This window comes from Papio anubis, chromosome 1 (genome assembly GCF_008728515.1).
Source record: "Papio anubis isolate 15944 chromosome 1, Panubis1.0, whole genome shotgun sequence".
In the NCBI taxonomy this organism is placed as follows: domain Eukaryota; kingdom Metazoa; phylum Chordata; class Mammalia; order Primates; family Cercopithecidae; genus Papio; species Papio anubis.
In genome coordinates, this window is record NC_044976.1 from 30,852,205 (window position 1) to 30,875,899 (window position 23,695).

General features: G+C 47.1%; 2 protein-coding genes across 4 annotated transcripts in view; one reads left to right on the plus strand and one right to left on the minus strand.

Moving 5' to 3' along the window:
- Positions 1–1,679, plus strand: part of RBBP4 (RB binding protein 4, chromatin remodeling factor) — a 30,676-nt gene extending 28,997 nt beyond the window's left edge. Inside the window, exon 12 of the mRNA XM_031666696.1 lies at positions 679–1,679. Coding sequence (XP_031522556.1) covers positions 679–744 — 66 coding nt within the window. The 3' untranslated portion in view covers positions 745–1,679. The remainder of the gene's footprint in view (positions 1–678) is intronic.
- SYNC (syncoilin, intermediate filament protein) lies at positions 1,128–23,612 on the minus strand. Of its 3 annotated transcripts, XM_003891521.4 has the most exons (5): positions 23,454–23,612; positions 15,254–16,433; positions 5,259–5,383; positions 5,019–5,095; positions 1,128–2,890 (listed from the first exon to the last, which is right to left on the minus strand). In XM_003891521.4, the coding sequence occupies exons 1-5, from the start codon at positions 23,504–23,506 to the stop codon at positions 2,880–2,882; spliced, it is 1,446 nt and encodes a 481-aa protein (XP_003891570.1). In that variant the 5' UTR covers positions 23,507–23,612; the 3' UTR covers positions 1,128–2,879. The 3 variants fall into 3 exon arrangements, with proteins under 3 accessions (XP_003891570.1, XP_003891571.1, XP_021794724.1); XM_003891522.4 differs by lacking the exon at positions 5,019–5,095; XM_021939032.1 differs by lacking the exon at positions 1,128–2,890 and having other exon boundaries at positions 3,739–5,095.
- Positions 23,613–23,695: the final 83 nt, after the last annotated feature.

Below are 23,695 nucleotides of genomic sequence, written 5' to 3' on the forward strand. Positions count from 1 at the left end.
ATGAATATTTGGATTGCTTCCTTTTGGGCTATTAATAATGTCTGGTTAGGCCAGGCACAGTGGCTCACGCCTGTAATCCTAGAACTTTGGGAAGCCGAGGCAGGCAGATCACCTGAGATCAGGAATTCGAGACCAGTCTGGCCAACATGGTGAAACCCCATCTCTACTAAAAATACAAAAATTAGCCAGGCATAGTGGCATGCGCCTGTAATCCTAGCTACTCGGGAAACTGAGGCAAGAGAATTGCTTGAACCTGGGAGGCGGAGGTTGCAGTGAGCCGAGATGGTGCCACTGCACTCCAGCCTGGGAGACAGAGCAAGACTCCATCTCAAAAGGAAAGAAAAATAATAATGCCTGGTTAAAGAACTCAAGAATGTTGGCTATCAAGACAAATAGTATCCACACTTCAGTTTTGTGGGAATGTCCTAATCAGGGGCCTGTGGACCACCTGCCTGTTTTTACTGGAACATGGTCATGCTAATTAATACTTCATTACCCATTATAGGTTGTCTCCGGATGCTTTCATCCAACAGAGTTGAATAGTTATAACACAGACTGTGTGGCCCAAAACCTATAAAGTATTTACTGTCTGGTTTCCTGGCTTAATCTGTTGTTGAAACCTTGAGTTTTAGAAGAAGTCTTCATGTTTACTAAATTCTTTTTCTTGTTTTTGGGCAGGCAGAGAACATTTATAATGATGAAGACCCTGAAGGAAGCGTGGATCCAGAAGGACAAGGGTCCTAGATATGTCTTTACTTCTTGTGATTTTAGACTCCCCTTTTTTCTTCTCAACCCTGAGAGTGATTTAACACTGGTTTTGAGACAGACTTTGTTCAGCTATCCCTCTATATAATAGGTACCACCAATAATGCTATTAGCCCAAACAGTGGGTGTTTTCTAAACATTAATGGGGGGGCTTGATTCAGCAAAGCCACAAACTTAACGTTGAAATTTTCTTCAGGAATTTTCTAGTAACCCAGGTCTAAAGTAGCTACAGAAGGGGGAATATTATGTGTGATTATTTTTCTTCTTATGCTATATATCCCCAAGTTTTTCAGACTCATTTAAGTAAAAGCTAGAGTGAGTAAGGAATAGAGCCAAATGAGGTAGGTGTCTGAGCCATGAAGTATAAATACTGAAAGATGTCACTTTTATTCAGGAAATAGGGGAGATTCAAGTCATATAGATTCCTACTCGAAAATCTTGACACCTGACTTTCCAGGATGCACATTTTCATATGTAGACCAGTTTCCTCTTGGTTTCCTCAGTTAAGTCAAAACTACATGTTCCTCTTTCCCCATATATTCATATATTTTTGCTCGTTAGTGTATTTCTTCAGCTGTTTTCATGTTGTTTCTTTCCTGTCTGTGAAATGGTGTGTTTTTTGTTGTTGTTGTTTTTTTTAACTTGGGACCACCAAGTTGTAAAGATGTATGTTTTTACCTGACAGTTACACCACAGGCAGACTGTCAAGTTGAGAAGAGTGAATCAATAACTTGTATTTGTTTTAAAAATTAAATTAATCCTTGATAAGAGTTCCTTTTTTTTAGGAGTTAGTCCTTGACCACTAGTTTGATGCCATCTCCATTTTGGGTGACCTGTTTCACCAGCAGGCCTGTTACTCTCCATGACTAACTGTGTAAGTGCTTAAAATGGAATAAATTGCTTTTCTACATAACCCCATGCTGATGGGTTTTATTTAGTATAAAACATCCATCAAACACCAGTCTCTGGCTTCTAGAAGAGTCCTTCAGATGACAGTTGTTTTCCGTGGTCTTTGACTATCAAGAGCAGAATTAAATATAATAGTCCCAGAGCTGTAGAAAAGAGCTTTACTCCTTGACAGGGAAAGTGAAAGACATAAAACACTGAATCAGAGGTGGCACAGATTAGTCTTTGATAAGGTAACGTTTCTTTGAAGTCAATCTCTAGAGAACTACATGGACTTTCAAGAGTGTCAAAGGCAGTGTGGTAGAGAGAATTTAAGGCAAAATTTAAATTTGGAAAAGGTGCTTGAACCTTTTCTCAGAAAGAGGTTTTGTCTCCCCAGTATGTTTTTCACTGGGGCCTTTACTTAGAGGTTAGAAATAATAAGCTTTGAAAGCCTCTTATCACCAGATGCAATAACCAGATAAAATGCCTGTTTTTTTCCACTTAGTTTTTTGTTGTTGTTTTTTAACTGAGTAGATCATTCTGACCCAAAACCACTTTGATGAGGTAAGATCCTTGGGAAAATCTGAATAGCATTAACCATTGGATTCAAATCTCAATTGGTTTCTTTTCTTCAAGTCTAGTTGTTTTAGAGTATAATGAATATTAACTTGACACAATTTTAAGAGTAGACAATATGGGTCAGGATATCCTTTAGCAAAAAGTAAACTTTGTAAAAGTATTCATTTAAATTCTAACACTCATGGCACAAAAGAATGGAAATTGTAAATCCATGTAATGGAAATTGGCTATTTTTTTGACCCCACATGTGCCCCTCAAAAATGTTTTTGGTTTGGGTCAACACAAAGCAAGATACATTCTTTAAAATACTCCAAGATGCGTCCATACGTTCATCCTTTACTCAGTGCATGTGTGAGGGTTGCTGCTGGAAGATAGGAGGCTCATTTTTCCTTTCCGTGGTGTGTTAAGATCAGTATCAACAGCAGATGAAATAGAATCCAGCAAAGAGTTGACTGGTGTTCTGCCTCCAGCAAACTCTACAATCTTTTTAAGCAGGTCAGCCAGTATTTGCAACTTCCACAGGATGAAATGCTTGCCAAGTTCCTGGCACTCTTGTCTGTTTGGAAGAGAACGTCCAGAGGGTACTTAGTGATCCTTTGCTAAGAAGTTTTTTGCTGTTTCTGGGTTACAGATTTGGCCATATATTTCTAAACAGCCCCTGTAAGGTTGAAAGAAAAAGAAACAGTTTGTAACAATGAACTTCTGAGGTTTAGTTACTGCAGGCTTTGTTGAGGAGAGGTTACAGTGTGATTTATGGATGATCAGGGATGACTTTCCCCTAGCAAATATTTGGATGCCTCCTGTTTGTGAAATAGAGTGAATGGTAACCTATGTGATGGTGATGGGAGGGATACTTAAACGTTTTCTCTGGTACGTTAACTTCCACAGGTATAATTACAATGCCTGAAATTCTTTAGTTTCATTTCTTTGGATTAGTCATTGTCTTTTCCAGATTGTACTTTTAATCTGATCCACACAAAGATAGCTAACAGATCATTGACTTCAATTGCAAGGTTATAATTTCACAAACATTAGGCATATTATCAGTCATGTGGATTCAAACACAGTTTAAGAAAATCCTCAAGACTGGGTGTGGTGGCTCATGCCTGTAATCCCAGCTGCTTAGCAGGCTGAGGCAGGAGTATTGCTTGAACCCAAGAGACGGAGTTGCAGTGAGCCAAGATCGTGCCACTACTCCAGCCTGGGCAACATAGCAAGACCCACCATCTCTACTAAAAAGAAATTTTGAAAAATAATAATATCCTAGAAAATTAGAAAAAGCAACAGTAGTTACTTGTGGGCCAGGCACAGTGGTTCATGCCTGTCATCCCAGCACTTTGAGAGGCTGAGGCAGGTGGATCACAGGGTCAGGAGTTCAAGACCAGCCTGGCCAAGATGGTGAAACCCCATCTCTACTAAAAATACAAAAATTAGCCGGCCATGGTGGCACACACCTCTAGTCCCAGCTACTCAGGAGGCAGAGGTTATAGTGAGCCGAGACCGAGTCACTGCACTCCATCCAGCTTGGGTGGAGCGAGACTCTGTCTCAAAAAAAAAAGAAAGTTACTTGTGAATTTGATGTAAGTTTAGGAAATAAATAAAATATATAGGCATCTGTATAATATACAACTTGACACGGACTTTTATCCTTAGTTTCTTTAAGGGACTCTAGAACTTTTATGAGAATATACTAGTAAAACATTTGGGGAGGGATCCTGAATAGGTGATTGGTCAGAAAGATGCCTTCAGTTTTGTCAGTGTCTAAAAGTAAGTCTGTGTGGGCCAGGCACGGTGGCTTACACCTATAATCTAGCACTTTAGGAGGCCGAGGCGAGTGCATCACGAGGTCAGGAGATCGAGACCATCTTGGCCAACATGGTGAAACCCCGTCTCTACTAAAATACAAAAAATTAGCCAGGCATGGTGGTGCGTGCCTGTAATCCCAGCTACTTGGGAGGCTGAGGTAGGGGAATCACTTGAACTCGGGAGGCAGAGGTCACACCACTGAATCCAGCCTGGCAATAGAGCAAGACTCCATCTCGAAAAAAAGAAAAAAAAAGGTAAGTCTGTGTAATATGAACATCTCTGCTTCTACCCAAAACCACAGCCTTTGAATATTAAATAAGGAAATTAATGGATAGATATGTTTGTTATTTTTGATAGCACAACTGCCTTCCCTGCTATTGTAAGGAAAACTGAGAATAGCAGGTGGGTAGGGTAGGGTGAGGAAACAAGATGCCCAAAGCCTAGATGCCACAGAATTCGTGGTGATAATCAGGGCATATTTTGAGTCCTCCTAGAAACTGAAACATTCCAAATGAACTCTGAATGCCCGACCCAGGCATTTTGGAGGTTTTTGTTATCCCCTTGTCATTAGGCACACACTTAAGGGTTTTTTTGTTGTTGTTTTTTGGGTTTTTGTTTTGTTTTGTTTTTTGAGACAGAATCTCACTCTTGTCCAGGTTGGAGTGCAGTATTGTGATCTTGACTCACTGCAACCTCTGCCTCCCGGTTCAAACAATTCTCCTGCCTTGGCCTCCTGAGTAGCTGGGATTATGCCCACTATGCCCAGCTAAGTTTTGTATTTTAGTAGAGATGGGGTTTCACCATTTTGGCCAGGCTGGTCTTGAACTCCTGACCTCATGATCTGCCCACCTCGGCCTCCCAAAGTCCTAGGATTACAGGCATGAGCCACCCCGCCCGGCCTGTTGTTTTTAAGACATTAATTAGTATTGTTAGGAAAGCAGTAACAATGCAAACACCACTCTTCTCTCCACAAAGATCACCTTGAGACTGTGTTTCCATTCCACCTGCCTGAGAAGTGGGAGCATCAGCCTGTTCCAGGCTCTTGGGTAGCATAGCCCTTTAAAAGAAGAGAGCCGTTTTCCATGTGTTTGTGGATAAGCACAATTTGAAAATCATTTCCCAAATCCTTGTTTTTGACTCTAAAGTAAAATTTTCCCTAAGCCCTTCCACCATCCCCTCAGCCAGTGTTAGATGAGATTTGTGTAGCAGCAGAAACTGACTTATAAGTAGAGAGCTCTTCAGCAAGACTGAGCCTTAGCTGTTCCATCTCTTTGTTCTTCTGTTGCTGGACTTGCACCCCACTTCTTAACTGCCTTTGGCGTTCTTCCATTTCCTCCAGCTGTTCCTGCATGAGATGGCCAAGAACATTTCTAATGAGCCAAACAATAAAAACCTGACATTGTCCACTCTAAATAAAACACTTTTTTGTTCATTGTTTAATCTTCGTAGCAGTATTGAGCAGCATTTATATGATAGGTTACGAAACAGAGGTTCAGAGAGGTTGGTCTCGGAAAAAAAAGTGACAATGCTTTTGAAAATGGTGACCTAAAAGGAATCTTGTCTGTTAACCACAGCTTAATAGACTCCTGGGAGGGTGATGGGGACTTTTTAGTATTAAAACCTTAGTGTCATTGAGGAGGATTTTGGTCTAGTTAGTGAACTGAGAGTTTCATATACTTCTCCCTCCATGTGCAAGTTTAAGATAACTGGTAGTTTTTAATAATATACTACTTGGCCGGGCGCGGTGGCTCAAGCCTGTAATCCCAGCACTTTGGGAGGCAGAGACGGGCGGATCACAAGGTCAGGAGATCGAGACTATCCTGGCTAACACGGTGAAACCCCGTCTCTACTAAAAAAATACAAAAAACTAGCCGGGTGAGGTGGCAGGCGCCTGTAGTCCCAGCTACTCGGGAGGCTGAGGCAGGAGAATGGCGTGAACCCGGGAGGCGGAGCTTGCAGTGAGCTGAGATCCGGCCACTGCACTCCAAGCCTGGGCGACAGAGCGAGACTCCGTCTCAAAATAAATAAATAAATATATATTATATATATATATACTACTTAAAGTATGGCAACAATTATTAAATATTGGCTAGAATTCTAAGAGAGTTACACAACTAGTGGAAGTCCATGTTTAGAAAATAAATGGCTTGTTTAAGGAAAAGTTTTTGTGTCTAAAGCTCCTTAAAGTCAGAGATACTTCTACTTGGTACTTACCTTAACATCATGTGGAAATTGATGCTTTAGTGAGGGTGTTGGCTATCCTAGTTGTTAATTTCGTGCATCCTTTTTTCTTCTTATTTATTTTTTTTATAGAGACAGGGTCTCGCTATGTTGCCCAGGCTGGTCTTGTTCCTGGGCTCAAGCAATCCTCCCACCTTGGTCTCCCAAAGTGCTGGGATCACAGGTGTGAGCCACTGTGCCCAGCCCATCCTTTTTTCATTACACAAAAAGACTGAATTTCTTTAGTTGTTCTAAGTTGGAAGATGAAGATGGTATGCACAGGAGACCCTTGGGAGCCCTCAGATAATTTTCTTATTCTTACAAAACCAGGTTGGGATGCATTCTGTAAATTGTCCCTGCCTAGGATATATACCTGAGGAATAAGGTAAGGAAGATGTCAGCAAGTCAGTCTCTGGTTTACCTGCTAGCTGGCATGGATCCTTAAGGAGGCGGGAGGGAGTCGGGAAGAGAGGAATGGGTGAAGTTGGTATCTTTTAAAGGGAGAGTAACTTTACCTCATTTTAAAGAATACTAAGGGCCGGGCGCGGTGGCTCAAGCCTGTAATCCCAGCACTTTGGGAGGCCGAGGCGGGCGGATCACGAGGTCAGGAGATCGAGACCATCCTGGCTAACATGGTGAAACCCCGTCTCTACTAAAAATACAAAAAACTAGCCGGGCGTGGTGGCGGGCGCCTGTAGTCCCAGCTACTCGGAGGCAGAGGCAGGAGAATGGCCTGAACCTGGGAGGCGGAGCTTGCAGTGAGCCGAGATCGCGCCACTGCACTCCAGCCTGGGTGACACAGCGCGAGACTCCGTCTCAAAAAAAAAAAAGAATACTAAGGAGTCCAGTTGGGGTAAATGCTATTATGAAAAGGATCTAGATAATTTGTCCTCTGAGTCATACTTGACGTCGTACCTGTGGCACGTCAGCCTGCACTGTTTGATACTCCGGCTGAATCTCAGCTTTCACCAACATTGTCCAAGGACCTTTTTTAGTGCCCAGCCATGCCTAAGAGTGTGTCGTCTAAAGAGGGAAGCATCTGCATACTGCTATCCTGATTTCTCAGTCCTCACTACATACCAGACCTGTTGTTAAGGCACAAAAGTGCATGCTTGGAAAAGCAGTCTGCACCACCAGTGATAAGCTGTGACAGAGTGCAGCAGCCTCAATGAAATGAAGAAAGGATCGCTACAGTGGCATTAAGGATGGTCTCTCTTAATCCTGTGTTAACCACTAGATTAACTTTCCAGTCAATGCACAGTCCTTCAAAGGCTTTCCACTTTATTTAGTGGCATTCAGACCCCCTCTACTTTGACCCCTACCTCCAACTTGAACCTCTGTTACTCTTCCATATGAACATTTTCCTCTAGCCCTGGACTACTAGTACCGAAGCCACTAGTCACGTATGACTCATTTGAAATATGACTAGTCTCAATTGAGATGTGATGTAAGTGTAAAATACACAGCAGATTTCTAAGACAGCACACAAAAAGAATGTAAAATACGTCAATATTTGATACTGATTACATGTTGAAATATGTGTTGGGTTAAATAAAATGCATTGAAGTTAATTTCACCTGTTTCTTTTTTTTAATAGAGCTACCAGAACATTTAAAATGACATCTGTGGCTTGCAGTGATAGCACTACTCTACCCGGACCAACTCAGATCGATCTCTGCCTGTGTTCCTGCCACTTCTTTCACCTAGACAAACAGTCCCTTGTTTTTTGCCACCTTCTAACCTACATACTAACTTCTCAAGGGCCAGTACATGTCTGTCTACAGTTGCCCCAGCACTTGCATTGACAGCATTCCCAGTTTTAATTTTCTACATAGGCCAAAGACAGAAAGGATACATTCCCCAACTCAGAAGTGAAACTGCTACAGCAATAGTATGAAGTAACAGGTGCTGTGAAAACAGGAGGGTTACCTGTCGGGAAACCAGGAAGAAGGGAAACGGGTTTAAAGGATGAGTAAGAGTTAAAGGCGAAGAAGAGGTCTAGTCAATGTATAGTCATGGAATTGTGGGAAAGTGGCTTACTAGTTCATTCGTTGCAATCCTATGGATATGGGAGTATTATTAATCTCATGTTTCATGTGAGGGTGCTGAGCCACAGAGCTTAAGTAATTTGTCCAAAGTTTCCAACTTAGTGATAGAGCTAGGATTTGCTGTTGGCTTAGAGCTCATACTCAAGGTAATAGGCTTTTTAGTGGTTCTCAGACTTTTCTGTGCAACCCCAAAAGATGGCCAAATTGGAGGGCCCTTGGTACTTTCCAGTTAGAGAATAACTCACTTTTACCTGGTGTATATATTGGCATTCTACGTACAATTCTCTGGGGGAGAAGGTCCATAGCTTTAGAGAAAACTTTAGTTTTGGAAACCACTGGTCTAAAGAATACATAAAACTGGCCAGGCATGGTGGCTCGTTCCTGTAATCCCAGCATTTTGGGAGGCCGAGGCAGGCGGATCACCTGAGGTCAGGAGTTCGAGACCAGCCTGGCCAACATGGTGAAACCCAGTCTCTACTAAAAACACAAAAAATAAGCTAGGCATGGTGGCGGGTGCCTGTAATCCCAGCTATTAGGGAGGCTGAGGCAGGAGAATCACTTGAACCTGGGAGCCGGAGGTTGCAGTGAGCTGAGATCAGGCCCCCACACTCCAGCCCGGGCGACAGAGTGAGACTCCATCTCAAAAAAAAACAGTGCTTAGATTTTATGAAATACATTCATTTTATCTGTTATGCCTCATTCTGGAGTACAAACTTTTTTTTTTTTAAGACAGAGTCTCTGGCCCAGGCTAGAATGCAGTGGCACGATCTCAACCTCCACCTTGTGGGTTCAAGCGATTCTCCTGCCTCAGTCCCTGAGTAGCTGGAATTAGAGGCATGCACCACCACTCTTGGCTAATTTTTTTTGTATTTTTAGCTAGACAGGGTTTCACCGAGTTAGCCAGGTGGTCTCGATCTCCTGACCTCATGATCCACTCTCCTCTGCCTCCCAAAGTGCTGGGATAACAGGCATGGGCCACCGAGCCTGGCCTCTGGAGTACAAACTCTTTGAGGGCAGGAGCGTTACCCCCACCCCCCAACACACACACACACAATTTCTTTTTTCTTTTCTGAGACGGAGTCTTGCTCTTGCCCAGCTGGAGCACAGTGGCACAATCTCAGCTCACTACAACCTCTGCCTCCCAGGTTCATGTGATTCTCCTGCCTCATCCCGAGAAGCTGGGAATACAGGCACCTGCCACCACACCCAGCTAATTTTTGTATTTTTTAGTAGAGACGGGGTTTCACCATGTTGGCCAGGATGGTCTCCATCTCTTGACCTTGTGATCCGCCCGCCTTGGCCTCCCAAAGTGCTGAGATTACAGGCGCGTGAGCCACCGTGCCCAGCTTTTTTTTTTTTTTTTTTTTTTTTTTTTTTTTTGAGGTGAGTGACTATCACCCAGGCTAGAGTGCAGTGGCACAATCTCAGCTCACTGCAACCTCTGCCACCCAGGTTCAAGCTATTCTGCCTCAGCCTCCCGAGTAGCTGGTATTACAGGCGCCTACCACCACACCTGGCTAATTTTTTTTTGTAGTTCTAGCAGAGATGGGATTTCACCATCTTGGCCAGGCTGGTCTTGAACTCCTGACTTCGTGATCCACTGCGCCCGGCCACATACTATTTCTAATTGGTATTGCCAGCACTTAGCTCACTGCCTGGTCCAGAGTAGTTAGGCACTTAGAAACTTGAATGAATTGATGATGAAGGTGATGACAGAGGCAAACTTTGCCATCGTTAAGAGTGGAGTACAGCCTAAGGATTAAAGGGACACCCTTAAGTAAGCTGATGGTCTGGGCGCAGTGGCTCATGCCTGTAATCCCAGCACTTTGGGAGGCCGAGGCGGGTGGATCACGAGGTGAGGAGATCGTAAACCGTCCTGGCCAACATGGTGAAACCCATCTCTACTGAAAATACAAAAATTAGCTGGGTGTGGTGGCGTGAGCCTGCAGTCCCAACTACTCGGGAGGCTGAGGCAGGAGAATCTCTTGAACCCAGGAGGCAGAGGTTGCAGTGAGCCAAGATCATGCCACTGCACTCCAGCCTAGCAACAGAGCGAGACTCTGTCTCGAAAACAAAACAAAAAGTAAGTTGATGAAATAGAAATTTAGCAAACAGTTTAGGAAGCCATTTCAGAAAGAAAAATTAGGTCCTTCAGACCTTGATTCCTACTTTAATGATGGTATAGCAACAAGAGAAGCTATTATACTACCAAGAGTGTTTCAGGCCAGACAAGGTGGCTCACACCTGTAATCTCAGCAACTTGGGAGGCTGAGGCAGGAAGACCAAGACTTCCTATCAATAGAAAGATTGATTTGATAGAGATTAGATAGACAAACAGACTTCTGAATATTTTTTTAAAAACTTTGTGTCATAAGATTATCTTTGGAAAACGATCCTTGGAAAGATGCACAAATCATCAAATCTGAAACCATCTTAACCTCTTCCTTAGAGTAGCTTTCTAATAATTCTCCATTGCTCTGTATCTCTAGCCCACTTTACATCCTGCACCAGTACTTCTTGTAATCCCAGCACATTGGGAGGCCGAGGCGGGTGTATTTTGTAAAAATACAAAAATTAGCGGGACATGATGGCGGGCACCTGTAATCCCAGTTAGAAGGCTGAGGCGGAAGAATCGCTTGACCCGGGAGGCGGAGATTTCGGTGAGCCAAGATCATGCCACTGCACTCTAGCCTGGGAGACAGAGCAAGACTCCATCTCCAAAAAAAAAAAAGAGAGGCAGGCAGTGGCTCAAGCCTGTAATCCCAGCACTTTGGGAGGCCAAGCCAGGATGATCACCTGAGGTCAGGAGTTTGAGACCAGCTGGCTAACGTGGTAAAACCTCATCTCTACCAAAAATATAGAAATTAGGACCAGGCCCGGTAACTCATGCCTGTAATCCCAGCACTTTGGGAGGCTGAAGCGGGCAGACTACCTGAGCTCAGGAGTTCAAGACCAGCCTGGGCAACACGGTGAAACCCCGTCCCTACTAAAATACAAAAAATTGGCCGGGCTCAGTGGCTCACACCTATAATCCTAGTACTTTGGGGAGCTGAGGTGGGTGGATCATGAGGTCAGGAGATCAAGACCATCCTGGCTAACATGGTGAAACCCCATCTCTACTAAAAATACAAAAAATTAGCCAGCCATGGTGTTACGCACCTGTAGTCCCAGCTACTCAGGAGGCTGAGGCAGGAAAATCGCTTGAACCCAGGAGGCAGGGGTTGCAGTGAGCCCAGATCACGCCACTGCACTCCAGCCTGGGTGACAGAGCAAGACTCCTCAAAAAAAAAAAAACACAAAATTAGCTGGGCGTGGCAGTGTGCACCTATAGTCCCAGCTACTCGGGAGACTGAGGCAGGAGAATTGCTTGAACCCAGAAGGTGGAGGTTGCAGTGAGCCGAGATCGCATTATTGCACTCCAGCCTAGGTGATAGAGCAAGACACTGACTTAAAAAAAAAAAAAAAAAAAAAAAAAAAAAAAATTAGCCAGGTATGGTGGCAGGCGCCTGTAATCCCAGTTACTTGGGAGGCTGAGGCAGGAGAATCGCTTGAACCTGGGAAGCAGAGGTTGCAGCAAGCGGAGATCGTGCCACTGCACTCCAGTATGGGTGACAGAGGCAGACTCCATCTCAGGAAAGAAAAAAAAAAGTAGTAAGGCAATCATGTTACTTCCCTGATTAAATCCCTTTAATGATGCAGCAGTCTACTGAATAAAGTACAAAACTCAAGTTTTTTACCTGCAGCCAAGTTACTAATTATATTTCAGGTATGTTGATAAAATACATTATAATTTTTTTTACCTATGTATTTTCTCCCCTGCTCCCCTCGGGTTTAGCTCAGCTGAATCTTTGCGTATTTTAATGTGGCTATTAGAAAGTTTATGATTATTTATGTGACTTGCATTATATTTCTGTTGGGCAGCACTGGTCTAGATTGTCCCTATACTTTCATACCTAGCTCAAATTTCACCTCTTTTTTAATGAAGAGTTCTCTGATTTAGCCAGTGGCTAAAAATAATCTATCCCGGCTGGGTGCGGTGGCTCACGCCTGTAATCCCAGCACTTTGGGAGGCCGAGATGGGCGGATCACAAGGTCAGGAGATTGAGACCATCCTGGCTAACACGGTGCTAAAAATAAAAAAAATTAGCTGGGCGTGGTGTCAGGCACCTGCAATCCCATCTACTCGGGAAACTGAGGCAGGAGAATGGTGCGAACCCAGGAGGTGGAGGTTGCAGTGAGCCGAGATCGCGCCACTGCACTCCAGCCTGGGCAAGAGCGCAAGACACCGTCTCAGAAAACAATAATAATAATAATCATCATCATCATCATCATCTATCCCACAGCCATTTTACCTGCACCTCTCATAAATCGCCTGTTACTTTCTACCCTGAGATACAATTATTAATGTTGTATCTCATTAATACATTAATACTCTGAGTACTGGCTATTAAGGATAGTATTGATGCTAAATAAATGACTTTTCACTAGATTGTGAACAATTTTTTAAAAATGGGGTAAGGGGAGTATGAAGAGTTTAAAAACAGTATTACGGCCGGGCACAGTGGCTTACCCCTGTAATCCCAACACTTTGGGAGGCTAAGGCCAGTGGATCACTGGAGGTCAGGAGTTCGAGACCAGCTTGACCAACATGGTGAAACCCCATCTCTACTAAAATACACAAATTAGCTGGGCATGGTGGCACAGGCCTGTAATCCCAGCGACTTGGGAGGCTGAGGCAGGAGGATTGCTTGAACCCAGGAGGCAGAGGTTGCAGTGATCTGAGATCGTGCCACTGCACTCCAGCCTGTGTGACAGAGTAAGACTCTGTAAAAATAATTGGGAGGCCAAGGCGGGTGGACTGTCTAAGCTCAGGAGTTTGAGACCACCCTGGGTGACATGATGAAACCCCATCTCTACTAACATACAAAAAATTAGCTGGGCGCAATGGCAGGCACCTGTAGTCCCAGCAACTCAGGAGGCTGAAACAAGAGAATTACTTGAACCCAGAAGGCGGAGTTTGCAGTGAGCTGAGATTGCTCCAGTGCACTCCAGCCTAGGTGAAAGAGCAAACCTCCATCTCAAAAATAAATAAATGAATAAAATAAAAAACATTCAGTATTATGACCCCAAAAACCACAGTGTTTTCATTTTTCTTTTCTTTCTTTTTTTTTTTTTTTTTTTTTTTTTTTTTTTTTTTTTTTTTTTTTTTTGAGACAGAGTCTCACTTTGTTACCTAGGCTGGAATGCAGTGGCACAATCTCAACTCATTGCAACCTCCGTCTCCCGGGTTCAAGCGATTCTCCTGCCTCAGCCTCCCAAGTAGCTGGCACGTGCCACCATGCCCCCCTAATTTTTGTATTTTTAGTAGAGATGGGGTTTCACCATATTGGCTATGCTTGTCTCAAACTACTGACCTTGTGATCCACCCACCTCAGCCTCCCAACCAAAGTGCTGGGATTACAGGCGTGTGCTCCCACAATACAAACTACAGAAAGCTTGACAAAATCTTCAGTGAAGTGAATGCAGCCATTTCAACAGGGAAACTTGTTCCTTTAATGGCATATCAAAATCTGTGGGAGGACATAGATTTTTAAGTTTATCCAAAGGAATCAGTGTTCCAAAAGATTAAAACACTGCTTAGAGCACCACACTACAGTCTTCTCATTAGTGCCCCGCAGCACATGTGCTCTGAGCCTTGAGTAGCACAGAGTAATAGAACGACAACCTTCTGAAAGTCCACAGTCTAGGAGGGACTACGTAATTGTTTATTCACTTAGTATTTATATCCCACTCTGTTCTAAAAAGGGATTAGAACTGGCTCACACTTAATCAGAAATAACTTGAATGCAAGAGAGATGGGGACAAATGCACATAAAAGGAAAATGAAGATTAGAGGATTCTATTAAGGTTGGTGCAAAATTAATTGCAGCTTTTGCCATTAAAAGTACTTGAGCCCATAATTTCAAGACCAGCCTGGGCAACAGAGCAAAACCCTGTCTACAAAAAATACAAAAATTGGCCGGCCGCAGTGGCTCACACCTATAATCCTAGCTCTTTGGGAGGCCAAGGCAGGCGGATAGCTTGAGCTCAGGAGTTCAAACCCAGCCTGGGGCACATGGTGAAACCCTGTCTCTAGAAAAAATTAGCCAGGTGTGGTGGCACACACTTGTAGTCCCAGCTGCTTGGGGGCGCTAAGGCAGGAGGATTGCTTGAGCCCAGGAGGTTGAGGCTGCAGTGAGCCCCCAAGACTGCACCTGTCTCAAAAAAGAAAAAATTAGCTGGGCATGGTGGTGCATGACTGTAGTCCCAGCTACTCAAGAGGGTGAGGTGGGAGGATCGCTTGAACCTGAGAGGTCGAGGCTGCAGTGAGCTGTGATCATGCCACTGCATCAGCCTAAGTGACAGCAAGACCCTGTCACAAAAAAACACAGAGTGCTGGCCGGGCGCGGTGGCTCACGCCTGTAATCCCAGCACTTTGGGAGGCTGAGGCAGGTGGATCACGAGGTCAGGAGATCGAGACCATCTGGCTAACACGGTGAAACCCTGTCTCTACTAAAAATACAAAAAAATAGCCGGGCATGGTGGCGGGCGCCTGTAGTCCCAGCTACTCAGGAGGCTGAGGCAGGAGAATGGCATGAACCCGGGAGGCAGAACTTGTAGTGAGCTGAGAGATCATGCCACTGCACTCCAGCCTGGGAGACAGAGCAAGACTGAGACTCTCAAAAAAAAAAAAAAAGAAAGAAAGAAAAACCCAGAGCGCAGATAACGTTTAGTCCCTAGCATGGGCCCGAATGAATGAAGAATGGAGAAAAGAATTGCATGGCCCCAAAGAACAACATTTTTGCTCCTACATGTGACACTATCCTTCAGCCCCAAAGACCTTGGACTCTGGCCACTCTTTCCCCAGGTTAAAAGACATCAGTTCCTTTCATGTCCAATGGGCCTACCCTGTACTGCTGAACCTCTTCATCTCGTTTTTGCCTCACAAGTGCGATCTGGTCTTCCAGGTTCCTGTTTTGCAGGTGGAGCTGCCGGGCCTCTGCTTGCAGGGGTCTCAGAGCCTCCTTCATCTCCTGGATCTCAGCCTGGGTTTTCTGCAGAGCTTTGGTCCCAGCTTCTTTCCTCTCTAGGAGCCGCAGGAGCTGAGGCTCATACTCCTCCTCCAGGCCCTGGCGGCTCTCTGCCATGAGATTTTCAAACTGGGCAGAGAGTCGCCGGCTTTCCTGGAGAAAGCGCCCATCCCTCTGGCTTGGAGGGGCTTCTAGTTGTTGCCGCAACTGCTCCTTCTGCTTCTGATAGGCATCCCGGAGCTGGGCCAGATCCTCTGAGAGTTGGGTTGCCCTCGTAGTCAGCACTTCCCGGAAATCGGCAAACTGAGCCACGTCCTGCTGGCGGCACTCCAGTTGGTATTGGTAGGCCACACATTCCTTCGTCACCTTGAAAAGCTTCTGCTTGACCAGCCGGATCTCCTCCCTTAGGCCATCTCTCTCCAGCTCTGCTTGGGCATGGAGCTTGTAGGCAGCCAGGATGTCCTGATGGACCTGCTGTACCTCCTGCAGGGCTGGTTCCCGGAGCAATACAAGCTCATGGATGAGCTGATCCCTCTCCTCTTCCAGCTGGGCCACAGCTTGGACACACTGCTGGAAACGCCCTTCTAGCAATTCCAGGTCCTCTATGCTCAGGTTCTCCTCCATGCTGGGGCTCGGCTCGGCTCTGAGGCTCTCCTCAGGGTTAGATTTCTCCGCCCTTGTGACTGTGTCTCCCTCATGAACAACCTGCTCTGGGTTTGTGGGCTTTCCTGGCTCCACGGGCCCCTCCACAAACTGCATCCAATCTGGCTCCATGGTTTCCTCCACACTCACTGTCTCCTCTGGATTCCCAGGCTCCTCCCCATGCAGAGCCTCATCTGGCTGCATGGCCTCTTCAATATACAGGGCCTCCTCTGGCTTCTCCGTCTCTTGCACATAGAGTGTCTCATCAAGGTCCCCTGTGTCCTCCAGGTAGAGAATGTCTTCGAGGTTTAAGTACCCCTCTGAAGATAGAGTAACTTCTGGGTTCAAGGCTTCTGCCTCATTTAGGGAGTCAGAGTTCTCTGGAAGAGGATAATTGGCTTCTGCTCTTGTTTTCCTGCAAAAGAAATGATTGAAAGTGAAAGGGCAGCCACAATCCCAGGATGGTGCAATCCTGGAACCAGCAGCCACGGGCCTAGACTACCCCAGGTTCTTAGATGTCAGCAGCCACTCGTCTGCTCCCTCCAGTCTGTCAATCCACCCCTCCACACACCCAACCACTGTGTAGATCCCCTGCCAGCCTCCCAGCGACATCACCATATGGTCTCTGCTTATGCAGCTCCAAGGACTTCAGATACCCGAGGCACCACTGTTTGTTCCACAATTATAATAATTTTTTTTTTTCTTTGAGATGGAGTCCCACTCTGTTGCCAAGGCTGGAGGGCAGTGGTGCAATCTTGGCTCACTGCAACCTCTGCCCCCTGGTTCATGCGATTCTCTTGCCTCAGCCTCCCAAGTAGCACCACCACACCATTTTTTTTTTTTTTTTGGTGGGGGACGGAGTCTTGCTCTGTCTCCAGGCTGGAGTGCGGTGGTGCGATCTTGGCTCACTGCAACTTCTGCCTCCCAGGTTCAAGTGATTCTCCTGCCTCAGCCTCCTGAGTAGCTGGGATTACAGGTGCACACCACCATGCCCGGTTAATTTTTGTATTTTTAGTGCAGATGGGGTTTCACCATGTTAGTCAGGCTGATTTCAAACTCCTGACCTCGTGATCTGCCCGCCTTGGCCTCCTAAAGTGCTGAGATTATAGGCGTGAGCCACCGCGCCCAACCCAGTTTTAATAAAATTATAATGTTGAGATTAAAACCTTCGTTTTAACTTTTTTTTTGTTTCAGATGGAGACTTGCTCCGCCACCCAGGCTGGAGTGCAGTGGTGCCATTTCAGCCTCCGCCTCCCAAGTAGCTGGGACTACAGACATGTGCCACCACACTCAGCTAATTTTTGTATTTTTAGTAGAGATGGGGTTTTACCATGTTTTGGCCAGGCTGGTCTCAAACTCCTGACCTCAAGTGATCCGCCTTCTTCAGCCTCCCAAAGTGTTGGGATTACAGGCATTGAGCCACCACACTCAGCCCTTCCTTATAACTTTTAGCCGCTGGATTTACCTGATACTTCCTTCCCTTCTAGGATCAGATATTTCAACCTTCTTTTCTATGTAAGTTGTCTAAACACTTAAAGATAACCATGGTCAGCCAGGTGCGGTGGCTCACACCTGTAATCTCAGCACTCTGGGAGGCCAAAGCAGGTGGATCACCTGAGGTTGGGAGTTCAAGACCAGCCTGACCAACATGGAGAAATCCCATCTCTACTAAAAATACAAAATTAGCCAGGCGTGGTGGTGCATGTCTGTAATCCCAGATACTCGGGAGGCTGAGGCAGGAGAATCTCTTGAACCCGGGAGGCGGAGTTTGCAGTGAGACGAGATTATACCATTGCACTCCAGCCTGAGCAACAAGAGCGAAACTCCGTCTCAAAAAAAAAAAAAGGCCAGGCGAAGTGGCTTACAACTGTAATCCCAGCACTCTGGGAGGCCGAGGCGGGTGGATCACGAGGTCAGGAGATCAAGACCATCCTGGCTAACACAGTGAAACCCCGTCTCTACTAAAAAATACAAAAAATTAGCCAGGCGTAGTGGCGGGCGCCCGTAGTCCCAGCTACTCCGGAGGCTGAGGCAGGAGAATGGCGTGAACCCGGGAGGCGGAGCTTGCAGTGAGCCGAGATCGCACCACTGCACTCCAGCCTGGGCGACAGAGCAAGACTCCATCTCAAAAAATAAATAAATAAAATAAAAAATAACCATGGTCAAGTGCAGTGGCTCATGTCTATAATCCCAGCACTTTGGGAGGCCAAGACCTCTTGAGTCCAGGAGTTTGAGGCCAGCGTGGGCAACAAACATGGCAAAACCCCATCTCTACAAAAAAATACAAAAAATTAGCTGGGCATGATGGCGCACACCTGTAGTCCCAGATACTCGGGAGGCTGTGGTGGGAGAATCACCTGAGCTTGGGAGGTTGAGGCTGTGGTAAGCCGTGATTGCACTTCTCTGCACTCTAGTCTGGGCAACAGAGACCCTGTCTAAAAAAAAAAACAAAAAAAAACCAGCTTATCTTTGTTATTCCAAACATGTCCAGGTTTCCAGCACCCCCTTCATTTGTGTCATATCCTTGTGACACAAGTGACACCTTTCAGACTGTCACTCTCTTGAGGATTTTTTTTTTTTAATTTACCTTTATTCTTAAGTTCCCCAAGAGCTAGAAATTGGGATGGGTATCAAAAGCAGTGCTCCAGGGCCAGGCAAGGTGGCTCACACCTGTTATCCCAGCACTTTGGGAGGCCAAGACGGGTGGATCACCTGAGGTCGCGAGTTCGAGACCAGCCTGGCCAACATGGTGAAACCCTGTCTCTACTAAAAATATAAAACTTAACAGGGCATGGTGGTGCATGCCTGTAATCTCAGCTACTCAGGAGGCTGAGGCACAAGAATGGCTTGAACATGGGAGTTAGAGGTTGCAGTGAGCCGAGATCACACCACAGCCTGGGCGACAGGCAAGGACTCCATCTCAACGAAAAAAAGCAGGTCGGGCACAGTGGCTCACGCCGGTAATCCCAGCACTTTGGGAGGCTGAGGCAGGTGGATCACAAGGTCAGGAAATCGAGACCAGCTTGGCTAACACGGTGAAACCCTGTCTCTACTAAAAATACAAAAAAAAAAAAAAAAAAATTAGCTGGGCACGGTGGCAGGCGCCTGTAGTCCCAGCTACTGGGGAGGCTGAGGCAGAAGAATGGTATGAACCCAGGAGGCGGAGGAGCTTGCAGTGAGCCGAGATCGCACCAGTGCACTCCAGCCTAGGCGAAAGAGCGAGACTATGTCTCAAAAAAAAAAAGTTTTTTATACCAAGTGCTTGGAAGCAACATTTCTTGTTTCTGTAAAAGTTCATCTTGTTAGAACTGGCCCACCCTTCTAGCCTGTCAAAGGCTCTTGAAGTCAGATTCTATCATTCCGACATCTGAGCTCTTTGACCCAGCTGCCAGCTCAGTCAGTTCCCAGTGGGGAGTGCTCTCTTGCTGCTTTGCCGCACAAATGCAAATGGCTTTGGTCTTTCCTGTCTCTGGTATTTTGTTTGTTTGTTTGTTTTTTAGATGGAGTCTCCTTCTGTCGCCCAGGCCTGAGTACAGTGGCGTGATCATAGCTCACTGCAGCCTCAACCTCCCTGGCTCAAGCCATCCTCCTGTCTCCCTCCTGGGTAGCTAGGACTACAGGCATGTAGCACCACACCCACTAATTTTTTAACTTTTTGTAGAGATGAAGTCTCACTATATTGCTCAGGCTGGTCTCAAACTCCTGAGCTTAAGCGATCCTCCCACCTAGACCTCCCAAAGTGCTGGGATTATAGGCATGAGCCACCACATCCGGCCATAGGCAAGAAATCTTCAAACAGCTCTTTCCCTCCCCTGTATAGCCAGTTCACTAAGAAGTGTCCTTTCTTTTCTTTTTCTTTTTGAGATGGAGTCTCACTCTGTCGCCCAGGCTAGAGTGCAGTGGCGTGATCTCAGCTCACTGCAACCTCCGCCTCCTGGGTTCAAGTGATTCTCCTGCCTCAGCCTCCTGAGTAGCTGAGACTATAGGTGCACACCACTACGCCCGGATGATTTTTGTATATTTAGTAGAGACAGGGTTTCACCATGTTGGCCAGGATAGTCTCAATCTCCTGACCTCATGCACCTGCCTCGGCCTCCCAAAGTGCTGGGATTATAGGCATGAGTCACCACACCTGGCCAAAAAGTAACCTTTCTATCTTAGAAAGACTACAGTCTCCATCCCCCTCTTCTGCATCCCACTATCAGGGCCCCACTCCAAGTCATCATGTCTCACTGGCACTTCTGTCCTGGTCTTCTAAAAGGACTTCCTCCTCTCCTCACCCCAATCTATTCTCTACACCACCACAGTTAACTTGCTACAACACAGAGTTAACTATTGCTCCACTTCACCAATAAATACCCAAACTGCTAGGCATGGTTTCAAGGTCCTTAAAGATGTGGCCCAAACATACCGTTTTTTTTTTTTCTTTTTTTGAGACAGTCTTGCTCTGGTGCCCAGGCTGGAGTGCAGTGGCACAATCTCGGCTCACTGCAACCTCCGCCTCCCGGGTTCAAGAAATTCTCTGCCTCAGCCTCTCGAGTAGCTGGGATTACAGGTGCCCACCACCATGCCTGGCTAATTTTTTGTATTTTTATTTGTTTTTTTTTGTTTTTTTTTTTGTTTTTTTTTTTTTTTTTTGAGACAGAGTCTCGCTCTGTCGCCCAGGCTGGAGTCCAGTGGCCGGATCTCAGCTCACTGCAAGCTCCGCCTCCCGGATTTACGCCATTCTCCTGCCTCAGCCTCCCGAGTAGCTGGGACTGCAGGCGCCCGCCACCTTGCCCGGCTAGTTTTTTTTTTGTATTTTTTAGTAGAGACGGGGTTTCACCAGGTTAGCCAGGATGGTCTCGATCTCCTGACCTTTTGATCCGCCCGTCTCGGCCTCCCAAAGTGCTGGGATTACAGGCATGAGCCACCGCGCCTGGCCCCAACATACCTTTGTTAGCCGCCTCTCACATTATTTCTGCAACCCACCCAATGCTTGACATCCCAGAGCATGCATTAACTTTTTACACCTCCTACTCTTAGCCCACAGTGTCCAGCTGAGAAATGCAGCTTCTCAAAACCACCTAAAGAGAGAACAACTCTGTACTACCTGGGAAGGCAGAGCTCCTAGAGCCAGGGCCAGGAAGGATGCACCTGCTCAGTCAGCCAAACCCACTCTGATATTCAATAGTCCCTGCTTTCCCAGCAGACGGCCCTTTCATCATTCTCCTGCCGAGCCACCCACCTTGGAATGACTTCACTGTGTTCAAGATTATTCTAGGCATTTTACATGAACACTCATTTATAGAATCCTCATCATCTATTGGCTGGGAGTGGTGGCTCACGCCTGTAATCCCAGGACTTTGGGAGGCCAAGGCAGGTGGATCACCTGAGGTCAGAAGTTTGAGACCAGCCTGGCCAACATGGTGAAACTCCATCTCTACTAAAAATACAAAAAAATTAGCTGGGCATGGTGGCACGTGCCTGTAATCCCAGCTACTCGGGAGGCTGAAGCAGGAGGATCACTTGAACCCGGGAGGCAGAGGTTGCAGTGAACTGAGATTGCGCCATTGCCCTCCAGCCTGAGCAACAAGAGCAAGACTATCTCAAAAGAAAAAAGAAAAAAAGAATCCTCATCTATTATCCCCATTTAATAGATGAGGAAGCCAAAGCACAGAGTAAATAACTCACACGAGGTTCCACAACTGTTGTAAGTGGTGGAGGCTGGAGAAGGCCTGTGGTATTTACCACCCTCCTAGGATAGGTGTGAGGTTCAAAAGAGATAACTACAGCACATATAATAGAGCCTGGCACACAGCAGTCACGATATGTCCTCTGACTTCTGGGTTCAAGCAATTCTCCTGCCTCAGCTTCCCAAGTAGCTGGGATTACAGGCATATGCCACCACGCCTGGCTAATTTTTTGTATTTTTAGTAGAACCGGGGTTTCACTATGTTGGCCGGGCTGGTCTTGAACTCCTGATCTCAGGTGATCTGCCCACCTTGGCCTCCCAAAGTGCTGGGATTACAGGTGTGAACCACGGCACCCAGCCCACAATATACTTCTATCTACCTAACAAATTTGTACTCATCCTTCAAGCCCTGCTCAAACTTAATCTCTTCCATAAAGTATCTCCCAGACAACCCCATCTGTGTTCTCAGGATACTCTGTATGCAGCACATCTTCACACTTATTGCTCCAGTTACAGAAGTGCATGTGTCTGTCTCCCTGATAGTGAGTTTCCTAAGGACAAGCAGAGTTCTCATTCTGCTCTATATACTAGGGTGGGGCTCTGTAACGGCAGACAGGCAGAAACCAGATGAACTCCAAGGAGGAAATCTGCCCAAGGTCGAATGGCAAAGCTGGAAGTAGCACCCAGGCCTCCTGACCTCCAAGCTGTGCTGCTAGCACACGTCGTATTGCTTCCGCCACCCCACCCATGGTGCCAGGCCTCTGCTGGGTGCTGCCCTCATGCAGCTGCCTCTTTTAAACAGAGAGAGGAGGGAAAGAAGCAGATGACAGGAGGATCAGAGGAGAGGAAGCCAGCTTAGCTGGGGCCCCTGACCTCCAGCTTCCTTGGGCCCTGGGCAGCCTGCCTCTGCCACTCTGTCCCTGTCCCCAGAGGACGGCAGAGCTCTCCAACCCTGTTCAGGGATGTGGCTGGGAGTGCATGTGACACTGTGCAGGCAAGAGTCCTGTGTCTGACTGTGTAGCTGTAGGTGTGGACAGCAGTATGGGTGAGTGTGTGTGTGTAAGACCGCTCAGCTTTTTGCCCCTGTGTGACAGTGAAGGGGTGTCGGGAGGTGTGTATTTGCACCCTCACCTCTTGGTACACTGGGAAGTCTCAGAGCCACAGTATGACCTGGGACAGAAATACTCGCCTCTCACCCCAAACCCCTCAGCCACAGGTCCCTTTCCCCACTAATCAGCGGTGCCCTGCCAGCAGGGATAGTGGGGAGGGCCCCTGGACCCTTCCCCCATCTATCCCACGCCAGACCGGAGAGAACAAGTCCTGACAGACTCTTAACTTCAAGCTGCTGGCAGATGCCCAGCCTTGCACCAAGTGGCTTCCACACAGCCAATTCAGCAGGGGAGGCCTCCGTCTCCAGCTGACATTTGCAGGGAGGAATGAAGGCAAGCGAGAAGTGTCTTTGGCTGCTATTGGCCAAATGGCACTTGACCGGTGGATGCCCACTCGCCTGGAAGGGTTAACTCTCATGCAGCCCCGGGAAGGGGAGGGGTATTATAAAAAGCCACAGACAAATGGAGGTGCCAGGACCCCGGGCCGGCCCGACTCCCCGATGTCCCCTCACGAGGCGGCTCCAGTGCCCCACCCCAGCTGGACCACCACCCCTAGGCAGGCGAAAGACGCCCGCGGTCGGGGGGAAAGGGAACCCGTCCAGCAGCACTCCCTCCCCAGGGGGGCGGCGACGCGGGCCCGGCACGGTCCTACCTCGCGGCCTGGGCGGCGCCGTCCCCGCCGCGCCGGGGCTCCCGGCTGGCCATGGCTACGCGACCCCGGGCTGGCGGCCGCGTTATTAATAGCTGGGCCCGCAGGCCCCTCGCTCCGGCGCCCGTGCCCGCCGCACTGCCAGCTGCAGCCGACACCGGATCCCGGCCGGCCCCGGGCCGGGCGCGCCCACTTGGCCGGGGCTCCTGCCGGGGGAGGAGGGAGCGGCCGCGCGGACCTGGGGG